Source organism: Habropoda laboriosa, unplaced genomic scaffold, assembly GCF_001263275.1.
Source record: "Habropoda laboriosa isolate 0110345459 unplaced genomic scaffold, ASM126327v1 scaffold18, whole genome shotgun sequence".
NCBI lineage: Eukaryota > Metazoa > Arthropoda > Insecta > Hymenoptera > Apidae > Habropoda > Habropoda laboriosa.
In genome coordinates this window covers 2,491,047-2,510,453 of record NW_017100152.1, presented here as the reverse complement: position 1 = coordinate 2,510,453, position 19,407 = coordinate 2,491,047, and the positions used below count along the sequence as shown (strand labels likewise).

Sequence of the window (19,407 nt, the reverse complement as noted above, 5' to 3'; positions counted from 1 at the left end):
AGAGGAAGAGGAAGAGGAAGAGGAGGAGGCTGGTGGTACAGAGCCGATCGATTTGTCGCCGCAGGATCGCAAAGAACAATTAGAAGAAGAGGTGGAGAGGGTTGCGAAGAAAGAGGCGGTGGCAGCGATCGCTTCTAAGGCGGCGCCAGTACCGGAGGAAATGGTGCAACAGAGACTGGAAGAGAAGGATGATTCGGGCAAGAAGGATAGCGAGGACATCAAGGAACCGTCGAGTTTCAGCCCAGACAAATTGGATTCGTCCGAGAAGAAAACCACCGATACCGACTTGAAACCAGAAGCCGACCAGAAAGAACAGATTCCGGAAAAGTTGGAGGAATCACAGGAGCGAATTTCAACGTTGGAATCTGGCGCTACGACCACGGCACCGACACTTCCGGAGGACGAGCGCATACCGCTCGACGAGATAAAAGAGGACATTGACGAGAAGCACATCGTCGAAAAGGTGAAGGAGAAAGATGTGCGTCCAGCCAAAGAAGACGCGAAAGAGGAAGAGAAGGTAGTGGGTGCGGTTTCTCCGCGTGCCACCATCGTATTACCATCGGTAGCTGCGGCTGCGAAACCCGAGGTACAGGTGTTCGACGTACGGCAAGCGGTACAGTGTCTGCAACGCGACATCGTGAAAACCCCGGACGAGGTGGCCGATCTGCCGGTACACGAAGAGGTTGATCCTAAATTGTACAGAATGGAGGACTTTGAAAAGGATAAAGAGGAGAAACCATCACCGTTACCACCACCACCGCCACCACCGCCACCGACCGCGCAACAAGTCAAAGAGCCTCCTACACCACCAGTTAAGGAACAGAAAGGCGTTTTCAGCTTTTTCGGCAAGGTTGCCGACAAGTTTGAGAAAGGCATCGATAAGTTGACTAAAAAGTCGAAGAAGGATCAAGAGAAGGAAACGCCCGATGAGAAGTCTTCTTCGAAATCTAGTTCGCCGAAGGAAGCGAAGGTATACGGAGAGAAGACTGTTCCCTCTGAAGAGGTCGACATGGAGAAAATGTTCCCGAAAGTGAGTACTAAACAAGCCCCGAGCGAGAAAGCGAAAGAAGAGGCAGTGGTCGACGAAGTAACGGAGAAGAGAATCGAGGCAGCAATGCTGATTGAGTCGAAATCGCCTGTCGCCGACGCGACGAAGGAGAGTAAAGCTACGATGCTGAAAGATGATGAGGCTGTTCGATCGATGGAGCAAATCGAGAAGCAAAAGGAGGTGCTCGTCGAGCCTCGTAAAGAAGAGGATTTCGCGGAAGGAGTCGAAGAAGAGGCAGAAGAGATAAAGGCACTCCTTGAAGAAGCTTCGAAGAAGTTTAAGACTGTGAAGGATAGCCTGAGGGATTCGTTGGAGTCGTTGGAGGAGAAGATAGGAGTTGACGAAACGGTCGATTTACCACATGATGTGCCATCACCGGTGAAGGACGTTGTGAAGGATACGTTGGAAGGCGTAGTGGAAAAATTGGAAGCGATCAAGCCACAGATCGAAAGCGTGGTGTCGCCTGACAGCAAAGAACCAGAGAAAGTGAAATTCGACGTTCGACCGAGGGACGAGGAAGAAGTTGTTCAGGCAGTCGAGGAGGAGAAGGAAGAGCCGGAGGAAGCACCTGCGAGAGACGTTAAAGAGGCTGTTCGTGATGTCGGCGAAGTTCTTGCGGGAACAGCTGGTATCGATATCGAGGAAAAACCTAGAGACGTAACGGAGATTGTGAGAAAAGTTGCTCAAGTCTTGAAGGAAGACGATTTCATTCCGGACAAAGCATTCTTCGACCAACCAACAACGACGACCACCACCACCATCACCAAAGAAAAAGAAGAAGTCGTGTCGCCGATTGTTGCTAAATCGCCATTACTGGAAGATGTTTCCGACGAAATCTTGCCCGACAAACTAACCAAAACTGACGACGAGAAAATTGCTGTCTCACCGATACCAACGGCGATGCAAGCTCACGAGGAGCCTTGCGTGAAAGTGGTTAAGGAAGCAGAGGCGATCACGTCACCAAGTGATAAAGCGGCAACGTACGAACCACAGGATAAGCGCGATACCAAAGAAATTTGCGAGGAAATACTTAAGAAAACGGTGGAAGAAGATTCGCGTGCCGTTTCTGATATCGTTAAACCGTGTATAACACCCCCCAAAATGGATGTGATGGAGGCAGGAATGGAAGACGTTTGCGTGAGGGAAACGGTGAAAACAGAGGATGAACAAGTTGCAGAAGAAATAGAAGAGGAGAAAGAACCGGTGATAGGCTTCGATCGAAAGATCTCACCCGCGGAAGCGGAAATTGTAACGGTCTCGCCCGGTTCAACGCCGACCTCGCCGAAATTTTTCACGGACAAAATGCCCCAGGGCAAATTAGAGTTGAGCAAAGAAGTGGCTGCTGCGGTTTCGGATCACCAGTTGCCAACCGAGATAAAGGCTATTGTTAACAGAGTGGATTGGATGCTGGAAGAAATTATCGTTGAACTCGTTTCGGCGAAAAAGAGAATTACAATCGAGATCATAGAATATATTACAATGGTTAAACGCGTCCCGAGGGAACGTGTGATATATATTATCGAGGAGATTATCGTAAAGAAAAAACTTTCTAGGGAGGACGTTGTCGACAACGTTGATATCTTCAAACTCGACGATTCGATTACGCCTGAATTGAAAACAGAGCTCGAGGAGTACATTATCGAGGAATACGTGAGAAAAGGAAAATGCATTACCATTCAAATAGTCGAGGAAATCTCCATGAAGATGGTTATTCCGAGAACGATCGTGATTCGCATTATTCAGGAGATTATTGCTAAAAAGTTGATCGACGTTCGTACGGATGGACTGTTTGATACTGCCGTGAAAGATGTGCGAACAGCCGAAAAACCAGAGGAAAGAGAAGAAGAGGAGAAACTGGAAATAGAGGTGAAGGAGATGAAAGAGGTATCACCTATCGATGATGCGACTGTATCTGTACTAGTCAAGCTGGAGAAAGAATCGGGTGTAGAAACGAAGGAGAAAGAGACTGTGGAAGTAGCACCTTCTTTGTTGTCCAAGGAGAATCAAGGGGTAGAGGAGGAGGAGGAAGATGTAGATGAAGATGGTTTCGTTAGTATCGGTAGAAGAATTTCAAAAGAAGTGATACAAGTTGAGGAAGGCAAAGCCATGGTAGCAGAAGGAGCAGTTTCAGTTAAGCCAGAACATGTGAAAGAAGCTGCTATTCAGAAGAGACACGAAAAAGATATCACCGACGACTTCGAGGCTGTTGAACAGGAATATAAGGTGCGCGATGTAATCCTCGAAGATGTCAAGTCACGCCTGACTTCGTCAAAGAGCGACGCCGCCGAGACAAAGGAACGAGAATATGAAGTGGAAGAAGCTATCGAAGACACGACGGTGAGCGATGTTGTTGAAGCCGATGAAAAGTTTGTGCACGAAACGAAAGATAAAGCAGAAAAAATGAAAGAGTCGACCATTGTGGAAAAGGAGAAAGGAAAAATAGAAATAGAGCAGAAGGAATCGAAGGATTCTGACATAACGTCAGAGACAACCGAAGCCTCAGAAACTCTCGATACCGTGGAGAAATATCTAGACGAAGCCAAGGAGAAAAAGGAAGAGAAAAAAGTGGTCGAAGAAAAACCGGCGGGAGATGTAATTAAACCTTTAACTGAGAAAGAGAAAGAAACAACAAAATTCGACAAAGTGTCATTCGTTGACAAACAACCAGATGAACAGCAGCCCGATGATAAACAGAAATCGATGGAGAAAGATAGGAGAGAGTTGAAAAGACCAGAGAAGGAAGAGGAGGAGGACAAAGAGAAGAAAGTAGAACCACCGACTAAGGAAACGATAAAGGCAATCAAGGAGCCTCCTCTAACCAAAGAGGCTGAACTAGTTGAACAGGTTGAACGCGTTGAAACTACAGCGACTCCATTGGACAAACAGAGGCAAGAAGGAGAAAAAGAAATAGTGACGAAGGAAGCTGCTCCGATGAAACCGGAAGCGGCGAAAAGAAGCGAGGGTGTTCCTGAGAAGGGAAGTAGTCCTGAGGAAGAATCTGCTAAGATTGCGTCCTTGGTTAAAGAAGAGAAACGCGTCGAAGAGATGTCACCGTCTGAAACACGAGTAGAGATCGAACAAGATGCAGGATCTGTTAGACGAATGCTGGTCACCGCGAGTAGCGAAGACGGTGGGCATGAAACGGAAATTTGCGCAGCGGGTACAATCGCGTTCGTAAAAACCGTCACACCCGATGATGATTCTCTGAAAGATGCGTCCGTAAAGTCAACGTCCGATAAAGATTCTTTGTTGTTGGACAAAGATTCTCTGCACTCTGGAATAAGTAGTCCGGAAAAGGATAGCATTTCCGAAAAATTGGCGAAAGACGTTGGAAAAGTAACGTCCGAAGATAGCCTGGACAAATCGCCAATCGACGCTCACGACTCGCACGATCTCCAAGATAGTTTAGAGAAAGTAGAAATTGATAAATCGAAAGAAGCAGACAGTAGCACTTCTCCCTCTATTATCGACGCAGAAACTCCAAAGTCTCCACAGCAACAGGAGCAACCACAACCACAACCACAAGAACCGCAAGCACAACTAGAGTTAAAGGCCGTTGAGAAAGAATTACAGTTTGAAGGCACTGCACCAATCACCGACAAAATTCGGTCCATCGAATCACCCGCCGACACGGCGGTAGCTGTGGCCAAGATATTGGATGTTGGTGTTAGTGGAAAGGAAGAAAAAACAGAGATAGAAGTATCGAAATCAGCAGTAGAATCGGCTCGATCGGAGGACATTTTACCAGTAGAGACTATTTTTGCGAAGTCGCCTATTTATAAATCAGAGGAGGAATCGATGGTGAAAATTTCAGTTGATGTAAAAGATATAGAATCGATAAAGTCGACAACGTCACCATCGATCTTAAAGACGACCATGTCTATTGCAAAATCTGAAATAACCGAAACACCGAAAACTTTCGACAAAAAAATAGCGACAGAGTCGAGTCGAATCGAAGAAACTACACAGGACGTAGAAAAAGTTCACGACGAGTCTACCATTGGTGAAAAAGAAGATGAGAAAGAAATTGACAGCGTACCGTGTCAAGAAATATCCAAAGAAAAACAGATCCCGAAAGCCACTATCGATGTTGACAAGGAGGACGACGGTGGAAAGTCAGAAAAGAAAGATACGGATGGAAAGTTACCGTCTCTGAGTCTTATTGGTAGCGATAAAGCTAGTGATTTGCAGCAAGTAATCGAGGATACAAAAATGGAAGAGAAGAAACTTGGCGACTCGGATCAATCAAAGTTACCGATTACTACACCTGAGGATAAGTCTGAGTCAGTGACTATAGACGTGAAAGTGACAAGTGATGCTTTGGAATTAGCATCAAAGACGCCAAGTATCGAAGATGATGAGCAGCAACTGGTGGACAGGTCTCTATCTGCTAGCGTTGCGAGTGCTGTCAGTCAACATGAAGAGGAGGTAATAAGCGATAAAGTGCTGGTAACAACCACCACGACTACTACGGTAGATGGAACTTTCGAAAAATTGGACGAAAAGAAACCACACGAATCGATAGTTGCCAGCATTTCTGTCGATCAGAGGAAAGAGACGGCTGTGCAACATTTACCTACGGAGAAGCCAAAGTCTCCTCTTATCGAGGAACGAATTCCAGAAGCTGACATCATCCATGAATCCTCTTCCGGTGTAATTAGCTACGTGACGGAAAAAGAAAGGGAAGTCGGGGAACAGGAGGACGTCACAAAACAACTTGGGGAAAAAATAAAAGAGGACAAGGAGTCGAGAACGTCAGATGAGTCAAAGTCGCGTATTACTCCAAGAAGCAGCATTTCCGAAACTGTTACTGCAATATTAGAGGGAAAAAAAGATGTCGAAGAAAGTTTGGTGGACGAAACGTCGAAAAGTCGTCTGAGCATATCTAGCGTGCAGACTGAATCTGAAGAATTGACAAAACGGGACTTTAAAGAAGATGATGGAAAACTGAGCGAACCGGTAGAACACACGAAAGAGCCATCACCAAAATCACCAAGTGAAGTGCCTTATTTGAAGGATGTTCACGGAGTGCAAATCGACGAGTCTAAATCTTCTAGTGTATTAAGTATTTCTGGCGAATCAAAAGATGCCGAAGACCACCGTTCAGCAGAGATGAAAGATACAGAGCCACGAATATCTGAAGAACCAATGTCGCCAGATGATGGAACTGTGGTGCTTGGAGAAAAGAAGGAAACAGTGGACCATTCAAAGTCTCCTAGTATTACCGAAGAAGTGGCTGATATGAAAGACGTCGAAGCAAAAGTAATCGAAAAGGTTGAATCGCCGGGCGCGATCGCAATTGTTACCGATGACGAGATGAAAGAAGCAGCAGCGGATCGTTCAAAATCACCGAGCGTTGTTAGCGAACTGGAAGTTCCGAGAGATAGCGACAAAACGAGATCAGCCAGTGTAACGAGTATTCACGCGGAAACAGCGAAAGAAACAGCACTTACACCAACGTCAACGAGCGTTGAAGCAGATGAAGCAGCCGATCTCAAAGAGGTTGATAGAACAACGATAATTGACAAGTTCAGATCTTCCAGTATAACCGGTACTCCAGCGGAGAAATCAAAATCGCCAAGCATTGCTGGTGACGTTGCTGATTTGACGGATATTGATGCAAATGCAACCGACAAGACTAGATCACCTAGTATTGCAGCTGCCATGCCTGCTGATAAATCAAAATCACCAAGCATCGCTGGCGATATACCTGAATTGACGGATGTTGAGGAAAAACCCATTGACACGTCACGGTCACCCAGTGTCACAAGTGTTTCAACAGAGCAGCAGCCGATGAAAGAAACATCGCCTAGCATTGCTGGTGACATTGTTGATATGAAAGATATCGATATAAAAGAAATGGATAAGCCACGGTCACCATCAAGTGTAACCAGTTTTGTAGCAGAGCTGGAAGAGGCAACAATCGACAAATCAAAATCTCCTAGTATTGCTGGCGACGTTATTCCCGATTTAAAAGATGCCGCTGCCGATACGAAGGTAACTGACAAGTCCAGATCACCCAGCGCAACAGACGTTTCAACGGAATCGAAGGAAGTAACGGACAAATCAAAGTCGCCGAGTATTTCAGGCGATGCTGCTGATTTCAAGGATGTTGATACGAAAGCAATCGAGAAATCCCGATCACCGAGTGTAACAGCTGTCCCATCAGAAGCGAAAGAGCCGCAAGACAAATCAAAGTCTCCCAGCGTTGCTGGTGACATTCCCGATTTGAAGGATGTCGCTGCCGAGACGAAAGTAAGTGACAAGTCCAGATCACCCAGCGCAACAGACGTTTCAACGGAATCAAAGGAAGTAACGGACAAATCAAAGTCGCCCAGCATTTCAGGCGACGCTGCTGATTTCAAGGATGTTGATACGAAAGCAATCGAGAAATCCCGATCACCGAGTGTAACAGCTGTCCCGTCAGAAGCGGAAAAAGCGCAAGACAAATCAAAGTCGCCGAGCATTGCAGGCGACGCTCCTGATTTCAAGGATGTTGATACGGAAGCAATCGAGAAATCCCGATCACCGAGTGTAACAGCTGTCCCGTCAGAAGCGGAAAAAGCGCAAGACAAATCAAAGTCGCCGAGCATTGCAGGCGACGCTCCTGATTTCAAGGATGTTGATACGGAAGCAATCGAGAAATCCCGATCACCGAGTGTAACAGCTGTCCCGTCAGAAGCGGAAAAAGCGCAAGACAAATCAAAGTCGCCGAGCATTGCAGGCGACGCTCCTGATTTCAAGGATGTTGATACGGAAGCAATCGAGAAATCCCGATCACCGAGTGTAACAGCTGTCCCGTCAGAAGCGGAAAAAGCGCAAGACAAATCAAAGTCGCCGAGCATTGCAGGCGACGCTCCTGATTTCAAGGATGTTGATACGAAAGCAATCGAGAAATCCCGATCACCGAGTGTAACAGCTGTCCCATCACAAGCGAAAGAGCCGCAAGACAAACCAAAGTCTCCCAGCGTTGCTGGTGATATTCCCGATTTGAAAGATGTCGTTGCTGATACGAAGGTAATAGACAAGTCCAGATCACCTAGCGCAACAGACGTTTCAACGGAATCGAAGGAAGTAACGGACAAATCAAAGTCGCCAAGCATTTCAGGCGACGCTGCTGATTTCAAGGATGTTGATACGAAAGCAATCGAGAAATCCCGATCACCGAGTGTAACAGCTGTCCCGTCAGAAGCGGAAAAAGCGCAAGACAAATCAAAATCTCCCAGTATTGCTGGTGATATTCCCGATTTGAAGGATGTCGCTGCCGAGACGAAGGTAACTGACAAATCCAGATCACCTAGCGCAACAGACGTTTCAACGGAATCGAAGGAAGTAACAGAGAAATCAAAGTCGCCGAGCATTTCAGGCGACGCTGCTGATTTCAAGGATGTTGATACGAAAGCAATCGAGAAATCCCGATCACCGAGTGTAACAGCTGTCCCGTCAGAAGCGGAAAAACCGCAAGACAAATCAAAGTCTCCCAGCATTGCTGGTGATATTCCCGATTTGAAGGATGTCGCTGCCGAGACGAAGGTAACTGACAAGTCCAGATCACCTAGCGCAACTGACGTTTCAACGGAATCGAAGGAAGTAATGGACAAATCCAAGTCGCCGAGCATTTCAGGCGACGCTGCTGATTTCAAGGATGTTGATACGAAAGCAATCGAGAAATCCCGATCACCGAGTGTAACAGCTGTCCCGTCAGAAGCGGAAAAAGCGCAAGACAAGTCAAAATCTCCCAGTATTGCTGGTGATATTCCCGATTTGAAGGATGTCGCTGCCGATACGAAGGTAACTGACAAATCCAGATCACCTAGCGCAACAGACGTTTCAACGGAATCGAAGGAAGTAACGGACAAATCAAAGTCGCCAAGCATTTCAGGCGACGCTGCTGATTTCAAGGATGTTGATATGAAAGCAATCGAGAAATCCCGATCACCGAGTATAGCAGCTGTCCCGACAGAAGCGAAAGGACCGCAAGACAAATCAAAGTCTCCCAGCGTTGCTGGTGACATTCCCGATTTGAAGGATGTCGCTGCCGAGACGAAGGTAACTGACAAGTCCAGATCACCTAGCGCAACAGACGTTTCAACGGAATCGAAGGATGTAACGGACAAAACAAAGTCGCCGAGCATTGCAGGCGACGCTCCTGATTTCAAGGATGTTGATACGAAAGCAATCGAGAAATCCCGATCACCGAGTGTAACAGCTGTCCCGTCAGAAGCGGAAAAACCGCAAGACAAATCAAAGTCTCCCAGCATTGCTGGTGATATTCCCGATTTGAAAGATGTCGTTGCTGATACGAAGGTAATAGACAAGTCCAGATCACCTAGCGCAACTGACGTTTCAACGGAATCGAAGGAAGTAACGGACAAATCAAAGTCGCCAAGCATTTCAGGCGACGCTGCTGATTTCAAGGATGTTGATACGAAAGCAATCGAGAAATCCCGATCACCGAGTGTAACAGCTGTCCCGTCAGAAGCGAAAGAACCGCAGGACAAATCAAAATCTCCCAGCGTTGCTGGTGACATTCCCGATTTGAAGGATGTAGATATAAAAGTACCAGAAGAATCTAGACCTAGTCCCAGTGTAACGGATGCATCAGAGAAAGCAACAGAGGAAGCAGCTGAGAAATCTAAGACGACCAGTATCGTTGCAGACGTTGCTGGGGATACGAAAGACGATGACGAAAAAAGAATGGGCAAATCTCGGTCGGCCAGCGTAATTAGTGTTTCAGCAGAATTAAAAGATACCATGGATAAGTCTAAGTCACCTAGCATTGCTAGTGACATACCTGATATGAAAGATGCCGAAACAAAGGCAGACGAGAAGTCTAGATCACATAGTGTCACAGATGTTCCTCTAGAACCAAAGGATGTATCGTGGGACAAGTCTAAGACCCCGAGCATCGCTGATGATATAACCGATTTGAAAGATATTGATGAAAAGAGTATTGAGAAATCTAGATCAGCCAGCACGACGTATGTTGCAGCAGAACAGAAGACAACAGCAATGGATAAATCCAAGTCTCCGAGTATTGCTGGTGATGTTCCTGGATTGATGGACGTTGTCGATGGAGAAACATTTGACAAGTCTCGGTCGCCTAGTGTCACGAGCGTTTCAACAGAGCATCAGCTGATTCAGGAAGTAACGGATAAATCAAAGTCGCCCAGCATTGTTGGAGACGAAATGCCAACAGGTTTGAAAGACGGTGATGTGAAAGTAATGGAGAAATCTAAATTATCTAGTGTTATAACGGATACAGTACCCTCGAAATCGAAGGACGTTACCGATGAGTCAAAGTCGCCCAGCATTGCTGGCGATATCGCTGACTTAAAAGATGTCAATGCTAAAATAATTGACGAGCCGCGTTCGCCTAGTGTCATTAGCGTTACAACGGAGCCGAAAGCCATGACGGACACGTCAAGCTCACCTAGCATTGCTAGTGATATTCCCGACGTGAAAGACGTTGACAGCAAAGTAATCGAAAAATCCAGATCACCTAGTATAGCAGAGGTTACTGCAGCTGATAAATCGAAAACACCCAGCGTTGTTAGCGATTCACCCGACCTGAGGGATGTCGATACGAAAACAATTGACAAATCCAGATCACCCTGTGTAATGGCGGATGTTGCAGTAGAGCCGATGCTCACAACGGACAAGTCGAAGTCACCTAGCATCGCTGGTGACGTCGTTGATTTCACGACAGAGACTGACACGAACGTCGATGACAAGACTAGATCGCCTAGTTTGACAGACGTTTCTACCAAAACAGAGTCGGACAAGTCAAAATCGCCAAGCATCGCAAGTGATATCCCAAACTTGAAGGATATTGATATAAAGACAGTGGAGAAATCCGAATTAGCCAGTACAACGGATAAGTCGAAGTCACCTAGTATTGCTGGAGATCTAGCAGATGTAAAAGATGTTGACGAAAAGCAGATTGATAAGTCTCATTCGGCCAGTGTGACGAGCATGGCAGCATCAGAACGGAGAGAAGCAGAGTTGGACGAGCCAAAGTCGCTAAGCATTGCGGGTGACATGCCAGAGTTGAGGGGTATTGATACAAAGACGGTGGAGAAATCTAGATCACCCAGTGTGACGGATAAATCGAAATCACCTAGCATTGCTGGTGATGTGACGGACGCGATAGATGGAACAGTAATCGACGGATCTCGATCTCCTAGTGTTCCGAGCGACAAGTCAAAGTCTCTCAGCATTTCCGGCGATATTGCCGATTTAAAGGATGTTGCTGCCGATACGGTACTTACATCTAGTGTAACAAAAGCTTTCATGGAACACAAGGAAGCGGTTGATAAATCAAAGTCACCCAGTATCGCTGGTGACATTCTTGAAATGCAAGATGTTGATGCGAAAGCGGTTGACAAGTCTCGGTCGACCAGTGTCACGAGTGTTTCAGCAGAATCAGAAGACACCGTGGACAAGTCAAAGTCACCTAGCATTGCTGGTGACATGCTTGATAAGAAGGATGCCGAAACGAAGGCAATCAAAATAATGCCTAAGTCGCCAAGTGTAACAGACGTTCTTTTAGAACCAACGGATAAATCCAAGTCACCTAGTATTGCTAGTGACGACGTTACCGATTTAAAGGACATCGATAAGAAAGCGAGTGACAAGTCTAGATCGCCTAGTGTAACAGACGTTCCTGTAGGACCAAAGGATAAGTCCAAATCACATAGCATTGTAGGTGATATGATGGCTGGCGTGAAACATGTAGATGCAAAAGTAACCGATGAGTCGTCTCGATCAGCTGCTAGTGTCACAAGCGTTGCGGCAGAGCCGAAGGAAGCAGCATCAAAGAAATCAGGATCACCCAGTATTTCTGCTGGTGACATTGCTGATATGAAGGATGTAGATTCAAAGAAAATGGACAGGTCTAACGTAACAGGTACCCCAGAATCAAAAGAAGCGAGCGATAAATCAAAGTCGCCTAGCATTGCTGGAGATCTGGCAGATATAAGAGACGTTGATGCAAAGGCAATCGGCGTGTCTGGTTTAACCATCAGTGTCACGAACATTGCCGTAGAGTCGGCAGAAGCGGGATTGGATAAGTCAAAGTCGGGCAGCGTTGTTAGTGATATTCCTGATTTAAAGGATGTTGATACGATAGAAATGGACAAATCCAGATCATCACCTAGCGAAGTAACAGATGCTTCCGTGGAATCGAAGAGATCACCCAGGGATAAGTCAAAATCGCCGAGCATTAGTGACGACATGCTCGATTTGAAGGGCATCGACACGAAGGCAATTGATGAGCATAAGCCCACTGAAATTGACCTAACCAAAAAGACTACGGACATTACAACGGACCGGCTGAAATCACCAACAGTTACCGCTGACACTCAGGATGCATGGGCGGATTCCGAAATTGACGACAACAAAAATAGATCCCGATCTCATAGTTTGTACGAGACCGATGTAAAGACTCCTTTGACTAGGTCTAGAGCTACGAGTGTATACGGAGAAACAGAGAAACGTGCAACTGAGCAGACAGATAGTACAGATAAAGAAGAATCGTTCGTTGCTAGTAAAACTGATCTACAGCAGCAGCAGGAGCGAAAGGAGGAGGATGTGAGGCAAGTGTCGGCCGAGAAGGTGGCAGATATCAGAAAGTATATTTTGGAAGAGTATATAAATAAGAAGAAAAAAATCACGATGACGGTAATAGAAGAGATAATTAGGATTTATTCGGTTTCGGAGTTGACAGTAATGAGTATTATAGGGGCGATTATTGCAAGGGAGAAGAAAGATAGAGATTCGGTTTTAGACGTGTCCGTGGAAAAGATAGAAAGACCCGAAGAAGACGGACAGGTAACTGCATCGACACAACAACGGCAGAGAGATGGTGGGAAAGATACGAGCGAAGGTTCAATAAGTTCCAGCTTAAGTTCCGAACTGATTGCTTCCGATAAGTCCACTCAGGACAGTCCCGTGCGTTCTGAACCGCATATCGACGAAGAAATATCAATTTCGGAAGAGAAGCGGATCGAAATGGAGAAGCTTCTGGAAGAGGATTATATTAGGAAAGGAAGGAAGATTACCGAGGAAATTTTGGAGGAGATCATTGCTAGATCCTCCTTGCCCCGGTACATTATACTGGAGATAATCGAAGAGGTGATTGTGAAAAAGAAAGTTTCCCGAGACTCAGTGATCGACGTGGATATCTATCAAGAAGACGAAGAGCCTGAACAGAGTTACGAGAAATGTTCCGAACCGCGATACGAGTTCGCCGACGATCAAAAGAAATTGATGAGTTTTGACGATTACAGCAAACCTGGCGAATATGCCGAACCGCAAGACGGACACATGGAAGCATCGATGTCTGACTATCCAATAAATTACGAGAGCCAGTTTCACAAAGCTTTCATAGGCGGAATGACGGAGATACGCACCACTCATATTACCACGCTCTCGGGAAAATCGACGCCAGACATAACTCGTGACGGTACACCGGACTCTGTTTCCGAACCTAGATAAATCATCTGTCGTGATGAGTAAGTCGTCCGATTTCCACGATTCACCGGATAAAGAATCAATCTCGACAAGTACTACTACTGGTACTACTACGGTCCACGTAACGCAGAGTACATCTATTATGGAAGCGACAGAAATAAAGCCTACGAAACAACAGACAGTTACAATGTTAAAAGAAAGTAAAATCGGAGAACCGGGTGATAAAACCGGATTTACTGTAAAAGTAGGAAGTGATTTGGAGGAGGAGTACGATAGTCTGCCGACGGAAGTTTCGACCGACGACGGTAAATCGGTTATAGTAGTGAAGAGAATCGTGAAACGAGAAGTTTCGGATCAAGAGGAACCGGAAACTATTCGAAAGATAATAAAGCGAGAGATTGTCGAAGTAGGAGAAGAAGAGGAAGAAAAACCGCTAGTCATTACGAAAGTCATCAAACGGGAAATTATCGTGCCTGAAGGGGGAGAACCCTGCGAGGCGAAGGATTTCGAAAGGGTAAAGGAGATGATTGTGAGGGAGGAAAATGTTCCGCAGATCATCGAAACGGTGACAACGAAAACGAAGGAAATCGTGATGACGGAAGAAGATTTAGGAGGAGAGGATAAAACGGATGTGTCGAGCGTTGAGAAAGTTATTACGGAAGATGATGGGTCATCGGTCACCTCGACGACTTCTACGAGTACGGACGTGAAAAAGGTGGTAATAAGCAAGATAATTAGCAAGTCGGACGAAGCGGTAAAGTCGAAGAAAGAGGTTAAAGAATCATCATCATCACCACCGTTATCCTCTTGCCGCGAACAAGAAACGACGATTAAAAGCAGCATCATCAAGTCAAAGGATGATTTGACCAGAAAACAAGATATAGAGGAGAAGAGAGAAGAAGAGATGAAACAAGCGCAAAAAGATAGACGTCCAGTGTCTCCTCTTGTACGTGACATTGTTTCCGGAAGATCTACGCCTGACAGAAAATCCGACGGTGGTAGATCGTTGACAGGAACGCCGGAAGGTTTTCGATCGGGCGAGGTGATCAGAACGATCATCACTACAACGAAGACAGTGTCGGACGACGGAGAGATCATAACGACCACCAGAGAAGTGACGGAAACGACAAACGAGAAGGGCGAGACGGTGATTTTGGCGGAGAAAGTCGACGTGAAAGTGGATGAGTATCTGCCTAGCAAAGATATGGCAGAAACTGCAATCGGTAGCGTGATCTCATCACCGTCTTCTACCGCTCGTCAGCTAAAAGAAGCAACGTTGACAGGATTTCCCGCGGCCGCGATGAGTAGCAGTTTTTACGGTGAATTGCCCGTTGTTCCACCTGAAATCGCTGCCACGAAGAAATTGCACGAAGACATCGAGATACAACTGGAGCAACAACAGCAGCAGCAACAAGGTGACGACTACTCGTTTAAACGGTTCACCGTGGAGAAAGAGTACGCTGGCGATTACAAGGAGAAACCCGATGCGAAAAAGTACATCGACGAAGCTGATCTTGACTTTGAGAAAGCACTGATGATGGAACGAAAGAAAACGAAAGAACCTGAATCGAGCGGGATTGGAGATATATCAACGAAATACACGAACGGTAGCGTGCGTCAGAAAACATCCGAGGAGGAGAAAGCGAATGAACCTGCCGGGGAAGATTCGAGGAGCGATTCAAAGAAGGATCCTCTAACCGGATGGGGAACTCCTTTGGGCCTTCCATCCCCTGTACCGCCACAAAAGTTTAACCTGAAACATGCGACGCAACCAAGTAATTCCACCGAGCGGTCTTCTATTAGTATGATGATGATGACCCCCTCCACCTCGAACGATAACGACGTGGCTCTCAAGTTCGACGCCATCAACGACTGGGGTGTACCGCTCAGATTACCTTCACCTGCTCCTGTGACCAATGAAATTTCCAACAAGGGTGCTCCGGGAACACCTAAGAAGGAAAAGAAGCAAGCAAGAAAGGTTTTATCTGAGAATCTCAAAAACAAAAAGCGTTCAGAGAGCCCGGGAAAGAACGAGAAGAAGATAAAAGATTCGAAGAATAAAGTACAACCGGTCTACGTTGATTTAACCTATGTGCCCCATCACGGAAACTCGTATTACACGTCTTTGGACTTTTTCAAGAGAGTTCGCGCGAGATACTATGTGTTCAGCGGTACAGAGCCAAGTCGTGAAGTCTACGACGCGTTGTTAGAGGCGAAACGTACTTGGGAAGACAAAGATCTGGGTAAGCTTCGAATTAATTTTTTTTATCTGTCGGTAATGCGACTCGATCGATTTATGCACGATTAATGGGTTTCTTATTGTTTAGAGGTGACCATGATACCAACTTACGATACGGATACATTGGGCTACTGGGTGGCCGACAACGAAGAGGCACTTGCTGCGAATCATATTGATCTTTCACCTTCAGCGTCCCGATGTACGATTAACCTTCAGGACCACGAAACTAGCTGCAGTGCCTACAGACTCGAATTCTAGGGATTGGCAGCCTGCTCAGCCGTAATAGTTGAGTTCTGAGCGGTGTTCAGAAAGTGTACGCCATCGTTTCGTTTCTGGACCTACCGTTTCGTGAATTCCTCATCGTGCCTATTAGCGGCTCCTGAAACTTTAGAGAATCTCAAGGAGAGGCTGTCTCGCGAGCCGTTTGGCTGTGCCCGTTTTGCTATTCCAATTTCGTGCCTAATTCCGTATCAACTAACGTGCAGTTGTTCCTTTCTTTTTCATGCACGCACTGATCGAATCGCCAACAATAACAGCAGCAGCAGCAGCAGTAGCAGCATTAGCAACAACATCCACAACAACAATGATGACGACGAAGACGACGACAACAACAACAACAACAACAACAACAACAACAACAACAACATGCTCTCCTTGTTCTCGTTTCTTTTCTTCCTTTCGTCGTTTCTAATTAAATGTGCTCCATATATTCAATGAAAAATTTGATTAAAAGCTGACACGAAATTTATGCATTAAAAGCTCTGTGATAAACGGAGCCGCTTCCCTGTTCTTAATTATTTGAAGTTATTCGTCAGTTATTGGCGAAGCTTAGACACGCTCGGAGTAGAGAGAGGGAAGGAGAGAGAGAGAGAGAGAGAGAGAGAGAGAACGAGAAAGAGGAACGGAAGGAGGGAGGGAGAGAATGTTTAACCTCTCCGAAGCGGCCTCTCCTTTGCGCCATAACCAACCATCCCTTTTGGATGGTTTCCGCTTTTAAAGCATCGTATGGTATTCCTCCTCGTATTAGACGAATCCTAAGAAACGAGTTTAACAATGCGACAGCAACCGCAGAAACACAACGCAACACAGCCTATAATAATAACACGGACAAGACGTACAAAAGTAAATAGAATCAGATAGCACGTACGCATAATGAAGAGAAGAAAAGACAAAGGCGTCCTCGATAATGATGACGATGACGATGACGAAGGGAAAAAAAAATGAGAAGGAGAAACGGAAATAAAAAGAATACATACAAACGAATCTTACGTTGTCTGAAATCTCTGGCTTTCGGGGGATCGATTCGAACTTGAATAATCTGGTCTGCGTCCAACGATGATTTCTCAAGGTTGTTCGCGATCGTAGATCAACAACCACCCCTTCTTGTCGTAAATGTCTACTTGTGCATAGAAATAAACGATTATTATACATATACACCGGGAAGTACTAGATAGGAATTATCTGTGTCGTGTTTCTATACCTTAGAGAACAAAGATTCGTCCAATCGGATGGATCAACGAACGAAGCAGCAACAAAGGTAACAAGAACGTGGAAAGAAGATAATCAATATCGTCGATGCCGAACGCTACTCGCGACGAGTCCATTACGAGGTAGCAGAAGAACCAGGTGAATAATTGGAAGAGAAGGTATACGTACACATGCGTACAAAGAAGAATACGCGCAATCTGCTATAGGGACTGTTTCATCTCGATAGCGATGAAAGTCAAGTATCGGAAGCAAACTTGAGAGGAAGGCGATAACAGTAAAGTCGTACAACATCCATCCAAATGGACAATGTGTCCACGTTCGATAATTGTATCGAAGCGAAGATCTCTGTTTCTGATCGGTGTTTCGTTTCGTTGGTGCGTCAAGGCAGTGAAACACCTTAGAAGATAGAGATACTCGCTCCTATCATAAATCCGTTTGTAGGTATTTTTTAGAGAAGAAGATATTTCATTTCCAAAAACAAGCAAACTACCACTTCCGAGGGGCGAGATAACGAGGGGTGTGAGAAGTGAAAGTTTCAAACGCCCATTATTTTCAAATTAGACCAAATGATAACCGCGGTACCGCGGTGTTGTACCGATGCGATGATAAGCATTGTGTCAGAGGTATTTCGGTGGTTTCATCGCTATACTTTTTTTCTTCCTTCCACCAAGATCTCATAGAATGCGATTATTCTAATATTTGCTCTGAAAGGATTGTTTACTTCCTCTATTCGACGTGTCGCTATCTGCTCAATATCGAAGCATATATCGAAGCAGATTACGAACGACCGTTAAATGTAAAAGAAGCCTTCAGACTACTGCGAGTTGACGAATTGAACTTGTAACAATTTTTTGTACTTACATATTTCCGTTTTCCGCCGAACCACGAGACACGAGGAATTATGTTTGAGTGAGATGACGACGATTACGTTACTATTGCTTGAATGGTGGCGATGATGTACCAATGACAATTACAATAATAACGGAGACATAACGAGGACGAGAAAATTATAATACTTGATGACGATGGTCTTGCGATGATGATGATTTAGGCGGTATTGACTACGACGGCAATGACAACGACAACGACAGTAACGACGGCAGCGCCGATGATGATGATGGTGCTGGCGATGACAGCGATGCCGATGGTCATGATGATGATGATGTTGATGATGACGACGACGATGATGATGATGATGATGATGATGATGATGATGATGATGATGATGATGATGATGATTATGGTCATGGGAATGATTATAAATCCGAAATCTAAAAGGCGAATCGGCGATAATGTTTCGTTACAAGACAAAGTGAATTTTTGCCGCGTTTTCAAGTTTTCGCGTAGATTTGCTGACTTAAAGTACCCAGGGAATACTCAAAGAAAAGGAGTGTGATTTCTCACATGATAAACGTAGCCTTGTAGATTACGCGAATACGTGCTCGAATTCATTACGTTTTAGTCGTTTCTTAATAACAAGAGAAAAAGCAGCAAATGTAAGAATAAATTTATTTTCTGTATAAACACACACGCGCATGCACACACAGAAATAAGAAAAATGTTATCGCTGAACGATAAGAGCGATCTCTATCGACCTATTTAAAATCTATGAACGGCCCTCGATTTCGTACAATTTTAATTGAACTTTTTGAATAATCGCATTTACTCGAGTCGAGTACGGGGGGAGAACCTTAAGAAAAGAAATTTCACGCCGCAGTTTATTGTCTCGGAAATGTTTCGAGAGTATATCGATAAAGGGAAAACAGAGGAAAACTAGAACATTACTACGACAGGCCTATAATATCGAACAGTTTCGAAAGAATCACGGTACACCTCATAGTTGTTATCGTGTAGGTGGTGTGCTTCCATGACGAAACCAGATTCAACTAAGAGGAGAAATGCGCATTCTTCCGATTGCGATTCACTCCGGGTCCAATAAATATTGTAGCTAGCACGTAAGTTACTTATCGATTGTTTATTGTAATTTTCCTCGCAGACATTCGCTTATTTACACCTTGATAGGTATATTTGTTCATTCGTTGGTTCGTTCGTTCGTTCGTTTGTTTCTGTATTTATTTATTTATTTATTCATTTTTCTATCCTTTTTATACTTGCGTTATAGTAAGAAACTTGTATCGGGATTTAGGTTTAAGTTGCT

At 45.2% G+C, this 19,407-nt stretch overlaps 1 protein-coding gene across 1 annotated transcript in view; it reads left to right on the top strand.

The window, feature by feature from the left end:
- The window catches only part of LOC108575265 (microtubule-associated protein futsch-like), a 28,765-nt gene extending 12,395 nt beyond the window's left edge, over positions 1–16,370 (top strand). Inside the window, 4 exon segments of the mRNA XM_017938021.1 lie at positions 44–13,539; positions 13,541–15,765; positions 15,850–16,074; positions 16,298–16,370. Coding sequence (XP_017793510.1) covers positions 44–13,539; positions 13,541–15,765; positions 15,850–16,019 — 15,891 coding nt within the window. The 3' untranslated portion in view covers positions 16,020–16,074; positions 16,298–16,370.
- Positions 16,371–19,407: the final 3,037 nt, after the last annotated feature.